The following is a 13,235-nucleotide window of genomic DNA, read 5'->3' as shown; positions in this document are numbered from 1 at the left end:
TACCTGAAGGTAGATTTGAGGTTTTTAAGAAGAAAGCTCAAGAATGAGTGTGTGATGTAAAAAGTGAGCAGGAGAGAAATGTGTCTGCCTGCACCCTATGAGGGATTCTCTAAAGTGTAGGTTATTTAGCATTAAGGACTGGATGCTAAATTTCAGGACTTGTTGCAAAACATCTGGATAGAGAAGTGGTGGCTGCCAGTGTCAAAGCAAGTATAGCAGAATTCATGCATCTAATTCTACTTTCAAGTCCCATATGGACACAGCAGCAGCTAATCTAGAAGTGCCAATAAATGCTCGGACCCAGCAGGAGGCTGTTGGCTGCCAGGATGGCATGCTGTGCTCTTCTTGCCATTCCCAAGACACAAGCAGGCAGTTGGATGGAACTGTTCTGGAGGCTGGATCTGGCCTCTGTGGCCCCTGCTATTTTAAGCACCCACTGATAATGTCTGGATGACCTTAGGAATTAAGGTCTATAGAAAAAAGGCAAATTAAAAAACGTTACCCCCAGGGGTCTCTTCCTGTCTTAGGAGGGGGGGGCAGCATCTTTCCTGACTCCAAATCTAATTATTGGTTTAGCCTTGAGCATGTGTGCAAGATGTTAAAGTGGGCATGTTTACAGCTGTGCTTGTTTCCCCAACCATAAAATGGGAATAGTAACACAGATCTTCCTTTCAGAATTCATTTTTTTAAATTAATATTGGCATATCTCTCAAGGCCCAGTGATTTAAAAGTTGCCTTGAAAAAGACAATACATTTCAGAAGAAAAAAAAATAAATTTCAATTTTATGGCCTAGGGTCACTGTCCTATAGTTGATAATCTTTCACTTGAGTTTAGCCAGATCTTTTGAAACTATATCATGTTATAATGTTGAAGATGCTATCAGAGTACAGTTTTCAGGATTCCTGACAATGGTGGGAATGTTCATGCCCTTGCTGAGAGTGTCTGCATCAATTTCACGCTTTCTTTTGACATTTGCTCTTAAGGTTTGTTACTGGAAGATCTTTCTTCCTCCTTTTTGTGCCAGATGTTCTTTCTATAGGTGAACCACCCCCATGTTAGTAGGACATTTTTGTGTAAGTGGTTATTCTCAAAAGGTCTGTTTTTCTGCTTTCTGATAGCTGTCAAATGAAGTTCCAAAAGACCCTTGTGTTACAGGTTTTCTGTTTCAGGATCTTATTTGTGCTTTTATGGACAGTGAAATGATACTTTGTGATTCCAGGCTTCTGGGAAGTTTCTGAGATGCTGCTGATCTTTTAGCATGCTGTCTGATCAGTTCATGTTCATTCATTGTCATTTTCCAGTAGCAGGCTGTGTTTATCTAACAGAGGGGTGATACTGCAATAGTCATGGCTGTCTGACACCGGTGGATGTGTCTACAAGCATGATGCATGCTTCCTGGCCTAAAACTGAGCAATTTTCCTAACTCCTTTTGCAGTCAAGTTCAGTCTCCGCAGGGAGAGAGATTTCAGTGCTAGAAATACAAAATATGGATGGAGCAGACCTCTTCCCAATCTAAGAAGGACTTTTTTGTTGAGTGATAGAAATGTTTGGTAGGGAGTTCCTAACTATACAGTAGAACTTTTTACTTGAATTTTCATGTTTTTCTAGGAACTGCTGATTTCTCACTGTCCCTTCCATCTGGGAACAGCTGCTGCGAAAGGAGGAAAAACAAAGTTCTTAGCTTTAAGCAAGAAGGTAGAGTGGCAACCAAAACCAGCTGTAGAATGCATGATATTGATACCCATGACTTACAGATATTCTCCGACTCATATGCACCCTATACTATTTCGAAACAAGAGACTGTTGTAAAAAGGACAAAAGAGCCTACAGAAAAGCAATCCCTACAGCCACTTTTGCCCTTACATTAGCTTGCAGCATTTTAGAGAGTCTAAGTAAAAGTTTTTAACTGCTGTCATTTGATTCCCACATCTTCTCTATCTGTTTCCACAAAAGATTTTGGTGGAAATTATTCTAAATGCACACAAAGCAATAAGATACTTGTGTATCTTATTGTGACTGTGTGCAGTCACTTCATTCACGTTAGTAAGTTGACCGTCGTGGCGGTATTGGGATAAATGTTTTTCAGATGCGTCTTTTTGTTATTAGTTTAAGCTGAGATATTGGGAAGGGGGCACTGAGGCTGATTTTGTCAGATGATGTTTTTGCTTTGTGCTAATAAATTCGAGGCCTTAGTAAATACGACTGATACTATTTTTTTCCGCTCAGTCTACTGTCAGAGTAATCAGTGGCAGCTGCAAGTTCTTGGGTTATTCTGCTACCTAGGAAATGCCATTATTCATCCTGTATCTTTGTTTGCACTGAAACATTGTGGGCTATTGGATTGATAGCACAGCTAATGTTAATGTTCCTTCTGTGGTTTCCAGCTTCTCCAGCAGTCTAGAACTCTGTTAACAGAAAAGGCCAGACAAACTTCCCCATAGCTTAAAAGGTGACTTGTTTGCAGGTCAGCAGAGATGTATGCGTTCAACAGAGTCATTGTGTGTCATAGGTGGTTATGGGCAGTGGAGATGTTATGGTCCTGTAAATAAATTGTGCTCATCTTCCTTTCTTTAGCCATGCTATTGTGTTGCTGTACGTATATCCTTTGTAATGCATTAAAGCACAGAAGGACGAAAGTTATTTACAGTTGTTATATGGACTCACTTGATTGGGGGAAAAAAAAGTTTATAGAATTTTCAGGCCTGTTTGGTCAAGCAAGACTACCCAGATAGAAGTATAGTATAGAAAATAATTACTGAGTAATTCAGATCAAAATAAGTATTGTTTCCTTCCCGAGCCTCCAAGGGACTATGGCCTGATCTCTAATCTGTGCTAAAGCACATTTAATGGCAGGAATATTTTCTGCTCCTGACATAAGGAAGGGCTGTGGCCATTCAGAGCCCACAGGCTTGTTTTCAAAGGTGAGGTTTTGTCCAATATTAATCATAGCAACAGGATGTACTAGAATGTAAAGTTTTCAAAAATAATTGGAGTTGAGATGGGTAAAGTAATGATGTATGACAAGACCATGTGCTACCTGATCAAGAACTGAAGCTGGGACTTACCTGAGCAGGTGGTTGTACCTAGTGAGCCCCTGCGGTCCCTGCAAGCTGAACGCACTGTAAGTCCGTGCTTTGATGGAGCCTTGGGCTTCTGTGTCTTACATGACATGAGTAGTTTAGGCAAGGAATTGAATTGATGTAATTCATTCATGTGTCAGAGCAGCCTGCGATTGAAACTTACATGGTTTATTTTCTTGTAAAAGAAAGTGTTTGGGTCAAAGTGTGCAATGACAAAATTAACAATGGGGATTCAAATTGGAAAAGCTGGAATACATCCACTTTTTATTGTGTATTCCACAACTGAAGTTTTATCACCGTCGATACCCCTAGTGTGTCTGCTTTATATTTCACGCGTTACTCCTTCCCTGTTACAGGTCCCCAACAGTTTTTCCTGTCTGTGGCCCTAACCCAGCCAAGTTCATCCCGCTGTGCCTTCACGAAGAACATCCCGTCAGTGACTCTTTCTTTCGGGGGGGGGGGGGGGGGGTGGAAAAAAAAAAAGGCAGCTGCGAGCTGCCTCTGGCTCCCTCACGACGGGGCGGGGCGGGAGCAGCCTCCTTGGCCGCGGGCAGGGCCGGGCCGGCCCCGGCGAGGAGGAGCCCCCCGGGTAGGGCCGGGCAGGGCCGGGCCCACATCGCGCGCGCCCGCGGCCGCCCCCTGCGGTGTTCGCGCGGTGGCGGCAGGCAGCATGGCCCCCGGGCCGCGGCTCGGCACCCTCCTCACGGCGCTCATCGCCGGCCTGGCGGGGGCTGCCCCGGGGCCCGGCGGCAGGAAGGGCTCGGCGGGAGCCGCATGCGGAGGGCGGGTGAGTGGGGCCGGGGGCACGGGAGGGTCTCCGGGGGTCCCCGGGCTCTGTGGGGCCGGGAGCGGGCGTGTGGGGAGCGATGAGGGGAAGGGGGTGAAGGGTGGGCTGCGGGCTTCGCCTTTTGTTCCCGGTGCTGCCGTGCCCTGCTGTCAGGCTCTGGGCTGCGTTTCCTTTCTCTTTGCCGTGTTCGAGTGAGGTGTGCTGTTCGGTTCTGTGCGGGTGCAAACGCGGTCGGAGCGCGGCGATGCGGGGACGCCAGCGGCTTTGGCGCTTTGCCGTTTTGTTGGGGTGTCAGCCGTGGTTTCCCTGGCTTCGGGTCACATCCTGCGCGATCGGGACCGCGACGCAGTCCGGGGGTCCGCAGGGGGCAGCGGAGGGAGGAGAGAGGGTTGGAAGAACGTGTAAAAAGCAGGGAACGACAGACTTCTGATAAAGCTTCAGGCTTAAACCTTTGTGCCAGGTGGACCTGTTGAAGGCTAGACTCCTCTACCGGCTCTTTTTAACTGAAGATCCCGAATAAAACATTTGGGCTCGGGGCGCTCCTTGTGCGATCCCCAGGGGCAGGCAGGATGCGCTACTGGGGCGCAGGGCACGCTCTGTACCTTTCTGTCCCGCTTCGCATTGAGCTGTTGTGTGAGCTCTTGCTACCTGTGAAGTCACAGCACTCCTGTACTTCACTTTGACACTTGTAGAAACGCGCTGGGTTTATTTTTGCTTACATGATTACTGTCGTTGTGTGTGTCTGAATGCACCAGAATCCTCTCAAATATAAATCTTTTAGATTAGTAGAAACTTTCTTTATTTTTTAATTACCATGAAAAAGCTTTGTCTTGCTTGCTCACAACAAATGTAACACTTTAACTTATAAAATATTTGTAATGGCTTCTGTTTCTGTTGCGTTTTTTGCTATATTTTTCTGTTACATATATCTGAACTAGGAAGCTCAGACTTGCCCAGACAACTGGTCAGATATCTTGTCTGATCGGTTACATAGAGTTTCACAGTCTCGATTTTTGTAATACCAATTTTGCTTATGATTGCCTACCAGGGCAGCATTTATTAGAGTACTGACTGCAGGATGGTACCCATTGTGTCATTTTGGTGGTATTTATCTTGTTATTTATCTGCATGTAAGTTGTGAGTAGACTTGACATGCTAGTAAGTGACTGATGGCCCGTCTAACACATTGTCTGCTCTGGACCAGGGCTGCCTTTGAAGTAGTACCCTGTAGGAAATAAAGAGACTATTTGCTCTATTAAAATTCCTTGGTATTTCCTCTGTTTAACCACAGGCCACTTCCCCTCTGCCACTCTAAACACTGCGGGGACACTGACTGATTCAAAAGACACAAGCCCTGAAGTAATTGTATCCTATTGAAACAGAGATTCTTATTGCAGGTTATTTGTAAGTAGTGTCTAATTAATGTGTGTTAAGGACATGAATAAATCTTAACATTTTATATGGAGAAATACACGCCATGAAAATGTCTGGCAGGTATTAAATGAAGCAATTGTATTGAGGTAATTCTCAGTGGCATACATTATCTAGAAAAAAATTGGTTGACTTTTAGTAGTTCTTTAACAAAAAATAAAATTGGATAGCTGACTGTATCTGTACTTAGATACACGCGTTGGATGGTTTCCCATGTTTCCTGTGCTAAAGCTGTGGCTATGCAATGTACTTCTCACCCCTGCTCAATCTGTTTTATTGTTTGAGTATTGTTTTTTTGAAAATCTGCATTTAGTTCCATCACAGTGCATTTACACAAGTAATTCTCATTTTCTTCTCACTGCAAAATATAGTTTTAATTTTCCTCAATATGGTGTGGCAGTAAAAGCTTGACTTGATGAGATCTCGCAATCTAATAATAATAGCTTATAATCATAGCTTGGGCTATGATTATAAGATTGCAAGGAGGAAGTATTTGATATTTTGATTCATCGCTCCTGAAATTATTCTTAATGGTTAATGTTCTCAAAACTAAAAGCATTTAATATTTTTATAACTTACATTGCAAAACACATACCTGTATTTATTGTTTTCCTCTAGCAATACTTTGGTACGGGTCTTGCAAGCTCAACATGTGTCTGCAGCAGTAATTCAGATAATATTAGAATGAGTAATTTCAAGAACGCTACTAACAATTAGAAGGGATTTCAATGGATCCAGGATTTTAGAACGTGGGTTGACTTCGCTAAGTGTAGGATTTCTTTCATTGATGTTTAACAGCAACTTTAGTATATTCCTACACTTAACATTATTTCAGATTAAGGTGGAACATTTGCTTAAAGCAGAATAGTATTGCAAAGTAGCATTCTGTATGGATGGTCTTACCACATCATATGCATACCTTTATCCAGGAAAAAATAAACCAGGGGAGGGCCTCTTTTAATCTAGAAAAAGTATGTCCACATGGGGAGCTATTCTGGAGAAGTATGCTCTGAATTTTTTTTTCATTCTATAAACAAGATGTGAGGGAAGTCAGAATTGGTCTCTGATGTTGATTTGAATATATTTCACATTCATTTATTCAGTGTTAAACGCACGAGCAACTTTACTCTCAAGTTGTTTTGTAGATTCTAATGGCAGTACACACATGAGTAACTTTTTTTCATATGTTTAATTCCTCTGAAGATCCTGGCACTGAACCGTGTTCAGTATAAAGCTTAAAATTAATGAGGCTGTATGATGAGAAAATAAACACAGCATTTTAGCAAACCTCTTTTTCCACCCACCTCTGGTTAGCAGAGAGTTGTAACTTTCTTTACTCTGCTAAGTAAAGTTTATCAGTCACACTGGGGGCTCTGTTTCCCTGCATTCTCCCGTCAAACTCTTCCTGTGTCATCATCTATGTTCCTTATGTAAGGAGCTTTCTATATCCTCCTGTTTCATAGCCGGGACTCTGAAGATGCCTGTTTTCTATCATTCCACTACCAAGAGCTCTATCTGCCCCTCTGCTTCTTTAGGCTTATGCCCAGCACACAATCGTTCTTCTCTACAGCTAGGGTTTTTCTGAGCACAGACCTAAGTCATGCCCAAACAATTTTCCCAGCTAAATATATGCATTGGGAACTTTATTTGGGAGGAAGAATGCCTTGTAAAATAATAAGAAATAACTTAAGAGTTTAATTTCCTCCCTTTATTTCTTATTATTTTCCAGCAGTTAAAGAATCAGATTTTTCTCTTTCAGGGTATTTAAAAATTCCAAAGGGTGTTGGACAGAGGACAGACCTGAGATGGAGTGTAGTGGAGAAGGTGTTAAAGGTTGCCATCAGGGGATTCTTTAACTTACAGACAATTCCTGAGTTGGCGGAAAGCGCTGCAGACCAGATGCCGTTCTGTATTCTTGTAGTGGGTTTACATGGCAAGGTTTTGGTTTTGGTAGCAGGGGAACAGCCTTGCAGATGCCAAGGTCAGTGAAGAAGGAGGGGGAGAGGTGCTCCAGGCGCCAGAGCAGAAGTCCCCTGCGGCCTGTGGTGAGGACCATGGTGAAGCAGGCTGTCCCCCTGCAGCCCATGGAGTACCGCGGTGGAGCAGGGTTCCATGCTGCAGCCCGTGGAGGAGACCACGGTGGAGCAGGTGGACCTGCACCAACAGAGACTGCACCCTGTGGAAGACCCCTGCCGGAGCAGATCCTGGGCCGGACCTGCAGCCCGTGGAGAGGAGACCACGCAGGAGCGGGTGACCTGGCAGAAGCTGCTGCCCGTGGGGTTCCAGGTTGGAGCAGTTTGCTCCTGAGGGATGGACCCCGTGGTACGGACCCATATCTGGAGCAGTTCTTGAAGAGCTGCTGCCTGTGGGCAGCCCACACCGGACCAGTTCACCAAGGACTGCTCCACGGGGCTCACTAGGTTGCCTAAGGGGGGGTGAACTGGCCCAGGTCAAAAACGGAGCAGGTCAAAACTCCCGTGCCGGTCAGTAGCGGGGTTGTGCCTGTGAATAGCAACTGCAACATAGCCTGGGCAACACAGAGAGACGTTGGCTCCTGACTCAGCATAGGGACATAGTAAGATTTGTTGTGTATTACTAACAAGCTAGAGAAGCGAGAAACAAATGAAAGATACCAAAAGCACCTTCCCCCCCCATCCTCCCTCTTCCACCTCCTCCCCCAAGCGGCGCAGGAGAACAGGGGAATGGGGATTATGGTCAGTCTATAGCACTTCTTCTCCGCCGCTCCTTCTCGGTCACTCTCATCCCCTGTGCTGTGGGGTCCCTCCCAGGGAATGCAGTCCTTGGTGAACTGATCTGGCGTGGGCTGCCCACAGGCAGCAGCTCTTCAAGAACTGCTCCAGATATGGGTCCGTGCCACAGGGTCCATCCCTCAGGAGCAAAATGCTCCAACCTGGATCCCCCACGGGCAGCAGCTCCTGCCAGGTCACCTGCTCCTGCGTGGTCTCCTCTCCACAGGCTACAGGTCTGGCCTGGAATCTGCTCTGGCAGGGGTCTTCCACAGGCCACAGCCTCCATTGGTGGAGGTCTACCTGCTCCACCGTGGTCTCCTCCATGGGCTGCAGGGGGACAGCCTGCTTCACCATGGTCCTCACCACAGGCCGCAGGGGACTTCTGCTCCGGTGCCTGGAGCACCTCTTCCCCTCCTCCTTCACTGACCTTGGCACCTCATATTGATGCTGGCCTTAGCGCGGACGCCTGCTATGCCAAGCGGGCGTCTGTGCTAAGGCCGGCATCAATATGAAAAGGACTGTGGTGGTTTTACTCGGGTGGGCGGCCGAGCTCCACCACAACCGCGCTCACATTCCCCCTCCTCAAAGAGGAATGGGGAGAAAATACAATGAAAAGGGCTCAAGGGTCGAGATAAGGACGAGGAGATCGCGCCGTAATTATCGTGACACGCAAAACGGACTCAGCATAGGGAGATAGGCAATAAATCTTACTATTATTAACAAGCTAGAGAAGCGAGAAACAGACGAAAGAAACCAAAAGCACCTTCTCCCCCCATCCACCCTCTTTTACCTCCTTAAAGTGTTCTAAAATCATTTTTCTGATTTTTTTTTCCTCTCCGCTGGCATATAGAATGGTGCAATGGCATTTTAGAGTTCATTAGATGTGTCACTTCAAGCTTAGTGCATTTCTCTCATTAGATATAACTCAACATGTTGAGTGCAAAGCTTTGCAAGCATGGTTGGTCATGCAAGTAAGCATCTGTATTACTTTTGTTTAGCTTAAAACTTGGCGTCAAACTTTTTTTTTTTTGAATGTCATTAATCAGGTAATGTTATAAGATTTTTACAGTTAGCCATTTTTATTCTAGTGTCAGAAAATGTTAATGTCTTGCCTATTTAAGTTAATTTAGAAATGCACAAAGTAACCCAAGTACATTATTATTAAAATAAGCAGATAAATGTTTATTGGGGAACTTAAGAGGCTAAAGAGTTTAAATTCTGTGTTTCCAGATTGAGCAAACACACAGCCTAGAGAACAAAATTATGGAAACTTAAGCATGCTTATGTCATTGACATTAACCCTCAGCATTAACAACAAAAACATATGTTTCCTTGTGTGTTGCTGTTGGGAAATGAGAATATGATGCCAATTAATAAGCTGTTGACCCAACAAGATTTCTGTAGTTGAAGTCTCTTAGGACTGTTACAGATTTGATTCATTTCCTCTTGAGACCACGTCCTTTAGTTTAGATGTCAGACTCCACTCCTTGCCTTACTCCCTCACCCCCCAGTCTGCTTTGAGTAAGTAGAAGCGCAGTAACTACCATAGCAGACTTGTTAATTTAAAATCTTGAGGCAGTTATTTAAGAACAAGTTCTTTAATAGATTAATACTTCCTAGTCCGCTGCTGAAAAGATGTTAAGCAGTTGTGATTATACAATACTAGCTTTTCTTTAGTTAATTATTTGTTAACGTTAATGTAAGATGGATGTTAATTAAAACTGCAACATTTAAAGGTTGTTTAATAAGGACCGGCTGTCTTTTCCAACAGATCTGTCTAAAGATGATGAAACAGAGCTTTGATGTGAACTTGCCTGCTTAATTCTGCTCTAAGGCTAAATTTTACCCATAAATTTAGTATGTTGTTTGGAAGCCAGCAAGATAACAGGAATGTAAAGCATTACTAGAGAACCATTAAGCTTGAATACCATTTTTAATTTATAATAATTATATATTCTTGGTTTTTAAAACCTATTGATATGTTATATTGCTACTAACATAATGAATGTATTTGTACTTTTTTCTGAAACTTTAAGTTTATGCTGCTGTTTCTATACCATGTGTTGCTTTTATGTATGAAAGTGAACGTTATCCATAAATGCTTTGCACATAAAATTATATCAAATTCATGGAGGTTATATCCTTCTCCCTGTATTAATCATGAAATATTTTATGGAAGAAGTACAAGCTACAGTTTATCTGATAGAAGGAACTATGGCTAGGTCAGTGCATATTATGTGCTTTATTTTAGGTTAGGATAATTTGAGACCCTTTTTAAGGACCAGAACTTAAGTGCAAACTTAAAAAAAAAAAAAAAAAAAAGATTTTATTCTCTTACACATGAGGCATTGTACAACTTCTGTCTTGTCTAGCTATTTGTCTTTTCCAGCTCTCCTCAGGAGGAGTCAACTCATGTTGACCCCCAAAGCTTCTACAAGTTTTTCCCCGAGAGACATCAATCAAATATATGCTTAAATTAGGAGAGTACTGTCTTATGCCAGTAACGGATAGACTCATTTCTGTAGTTTTACTGCAATATCTGTTTAACAAAAACAGTATATATTATGGATTTGATTAACCAAAGTCTGCCAGCCAAGTTATAAGTGTGTATTTTTACATGCTTGAACCTATATTGCTTAATAAATTGTGCATTCAAGAACTAAGACAATTCCTGGATCTATTAAAAAAAAAAAAAAAAGTATTGGTGATCTCGGTGGGTTGGTGAGGATATTCCATAGTTACTGCCCTTTATCAAATCCTTGTACTGGTTTATACAAAACAGGTGCAATTTTTGGAAGTGAATCATAAACTCCTCCATCTAGAAGGAGGATCATTAAATGTGAGGTGTTTATGACAAGACAAGTGACAGCAGCTGGCAGTCCAGCAGTAACTGTCACATGCTTATGCAGAGCTTGACTAAGTCTTCATCCCTGGCCAAGTGCAGTCTTCAGACTTCCAAACAGCGCAGAGTTGGAGGTGGCAGAGCTGGAAAGAGCACCAGAAGAGACTGTCAGGGTAGAAACAGAACAAGATGAGACACAGCTGGTAATTCTGGAATAAGTTCTAAAACATGGACAGATCAGATCAAGTAGATACTCTAAGAATACACTTCAGAGATTTCTCTAAAACCAGGAAAAAATAAAACAAAACAACCACACCCTCCCCCCTGCCCTTTTTGAAGGTGAACATCAAGGTGGATGGATGCCCTCTGTTGTCTCAGAAAAGTAGTTGTCTGCTCCTGCCAGAGACATCCAGCACATAAACTTTTCTGTTCCTTCTTCAACCTGAGTTACCAGCAGCAACACTAGATGTGCTCCTTAATCTTTAATAACCAGGTTTAAAAAAGTTAAGTATGAAATCCTTTTCACAGCATGCTGTGAATAATTAAGACTGGAATTGTGGCTAGAAAAAGCTTCTGAAAGGCTTGTGCGGAGGTGAAATAAGGACTACAACAAGTTTAAGCATCAACCTGCAGTTGTGCACAATGCAGAACAGGGCAGGGATTCTTTTCTTCTAGATGCTTTATGCTCGTTCATTTCACTGGCAGGAAACTTTGACTGTGTGTAGCCACCAGGACATCTTGGGAGAGGGCCATGAATTTCTAGGTGCACAGGATGAAAAATGAGTTCTTACCTGCTGCATGAAAAACACGTTGATGCTGTCTGCAAGACAAGTGAGCAAAGCTTTCAATAAAGTGTCAAAATGCGTCAGTAGTATGTAAGTAGATACAGACTATATGGAATATATGTCATAGCAATCTGTTAAATATGTGTTATGATCTTTTTTGTGTTTCTGAAATGTAAAGCTGTAGGTACATGAGCATCCTTTATTTTTCTTCTTCTTGTGGCTCTGGTCTTGGGCTGTTATTCAGCAAGACATTAAATCTAGTTTTAGGGCACATCACTCGTTCTGCTTCTTTTAACATGTTCAGAAAAACATGAGGGGTAGCTTTGTGTGAGGAGATTTCATGCTAGATCAAATATCATTATCTCCTTCTGCAGGCCTGAAAGTTTAAACTTAGAAATGTGTGCTCCGGTTACTCCAACAGAACTAGAGTTGTGCGTGTCCATGACTGTTCTGAATCCAAGTTGAACCACTTGGTGCTCAGACAGTGTAGAGGTGGCCGGGAAATGATGACCTCTGCGGTGATAGATGCACCTTCTGGCTGGCAGCATGACCTCAGCAAGCCAGCAGTCTGAGTCCACACCTGGCCCCTGCCTTTTCCTTAACAAATCTTGTACAGGGCACAGAGTGTCGCAGAGGCCATTGTAACATCTTCAGAGGAAGTGCTGTTGAAATGTGTTCTGTTTTTTGTAACCTTTGTTTGTATTATGATGGCCTAACATTGAAAGAACAAGCTTCTGTCTGTGATTGACAGAAACTGTAAGGGACAAATGAGGAGCATGCAGAGTTCAAAGGGCTCCAACTAAATCTGTGTATGAAGTCATAAATTGCCACGAACTGTGAGAATTACGTTAACAACTGGACAACATCAAACTAAGTCTTGAGTCTGCTATGTGGAGGAGATAAGCATGCAGTTCTACTTGGGACTGCACGTTCTCTTTTAAGGTTTCTAAATAATTAATTTCTGTCTATCTACGTGTGATTCTTTTTCCCCACAAAATAGTGTGATACCCATTTTTACACTCACTCTAATATGGCAATGCCAGATTTTCCTCGTGGTTGGTGGGCAACTTGGATTTTAATTTCTGACCTTCCCTGTGTTCTTCACTCTTATATCAGTGGGAGGAACTAGATATTTCTGATCTTACTTCTGACTACATTCAAATCCAACCATGCAATCAGTGACTTCTCTGACTTTTTTTGTATACGGCTGTGGGAAAATTCCTGGTTGGCTGGCTATGAATTAATGGAAATCCTTAGAATGCTTCACTAATGATAGCTCCTGTGGCTTTAAAAATTCTATTCCCTTTTTTAATTTGAGGGAGGTCACAGAGGTTTACAGAAACTAAGAGAAGAAAACTTAACATCTGGTTGTGCTCTGCTGATGACTGCTTTTGTGTGAAGAAAAGTTATGGCGTCTCCCCAGCATCAAACGCATTCAAGGCGATCCCTTCTAAGAACTCTTTGCAAGAATAGTTTTCACTCAAACTGTGTTTTCTAATTGATTTTGCTTTGTATTTTCAAATGAAGGATTTTAGACTTAACCAAGACATGGGAACTGC

At 43.0% G+C, this 13,235-nt stretch overlaps 1 protein-coding gene across 2 annotated transcripts in view; it reads left to right on the top strand.

Moving 5' to 3' along the window:
- Positions 1-3,658: 3,658 nt before the first annotated feature.
- Positions 3,659-13,235, top strand: part of IL17RD (interleukin 17 receptor D) — a 59,801-nt gene continuing 50,224 nt past the window's right edge. Inside the window, exon 1 of one of the 2 annotated variants that reach the window (XM_080605640.1) lies at positions 3,659-3,868. In XM_080605640.1, the coding sequence (XP_080461766.1) occupies positions 3,752-3,868 (117 nt within the window). In that variant the 5' untranslated portion in view covers positions 3,659-3,751. The remainder of the gene's footprint in view (positions 3,869-13,235) is intronic. The other variant, XM_080605639.1, reaches the window with a different exon arrangement.

Source organism: Anser brachyrhynchus, assembly GCF_964034855.1.
Source record: "Anser brachyrhynchus genome assembly, chromosome: 10".
Classification (NCBI taxonomy): Eukaryota; Metazoa; Chordata; class Aves; order Anseriformes; family Anatidae; genus Anser; species Anser brachyrhynchus.
The sequence above is the reverse complement of the archived record's forward strand: the minus strand, read 5'-3'. Positions and strand labels throughout refer to the sequence as shown.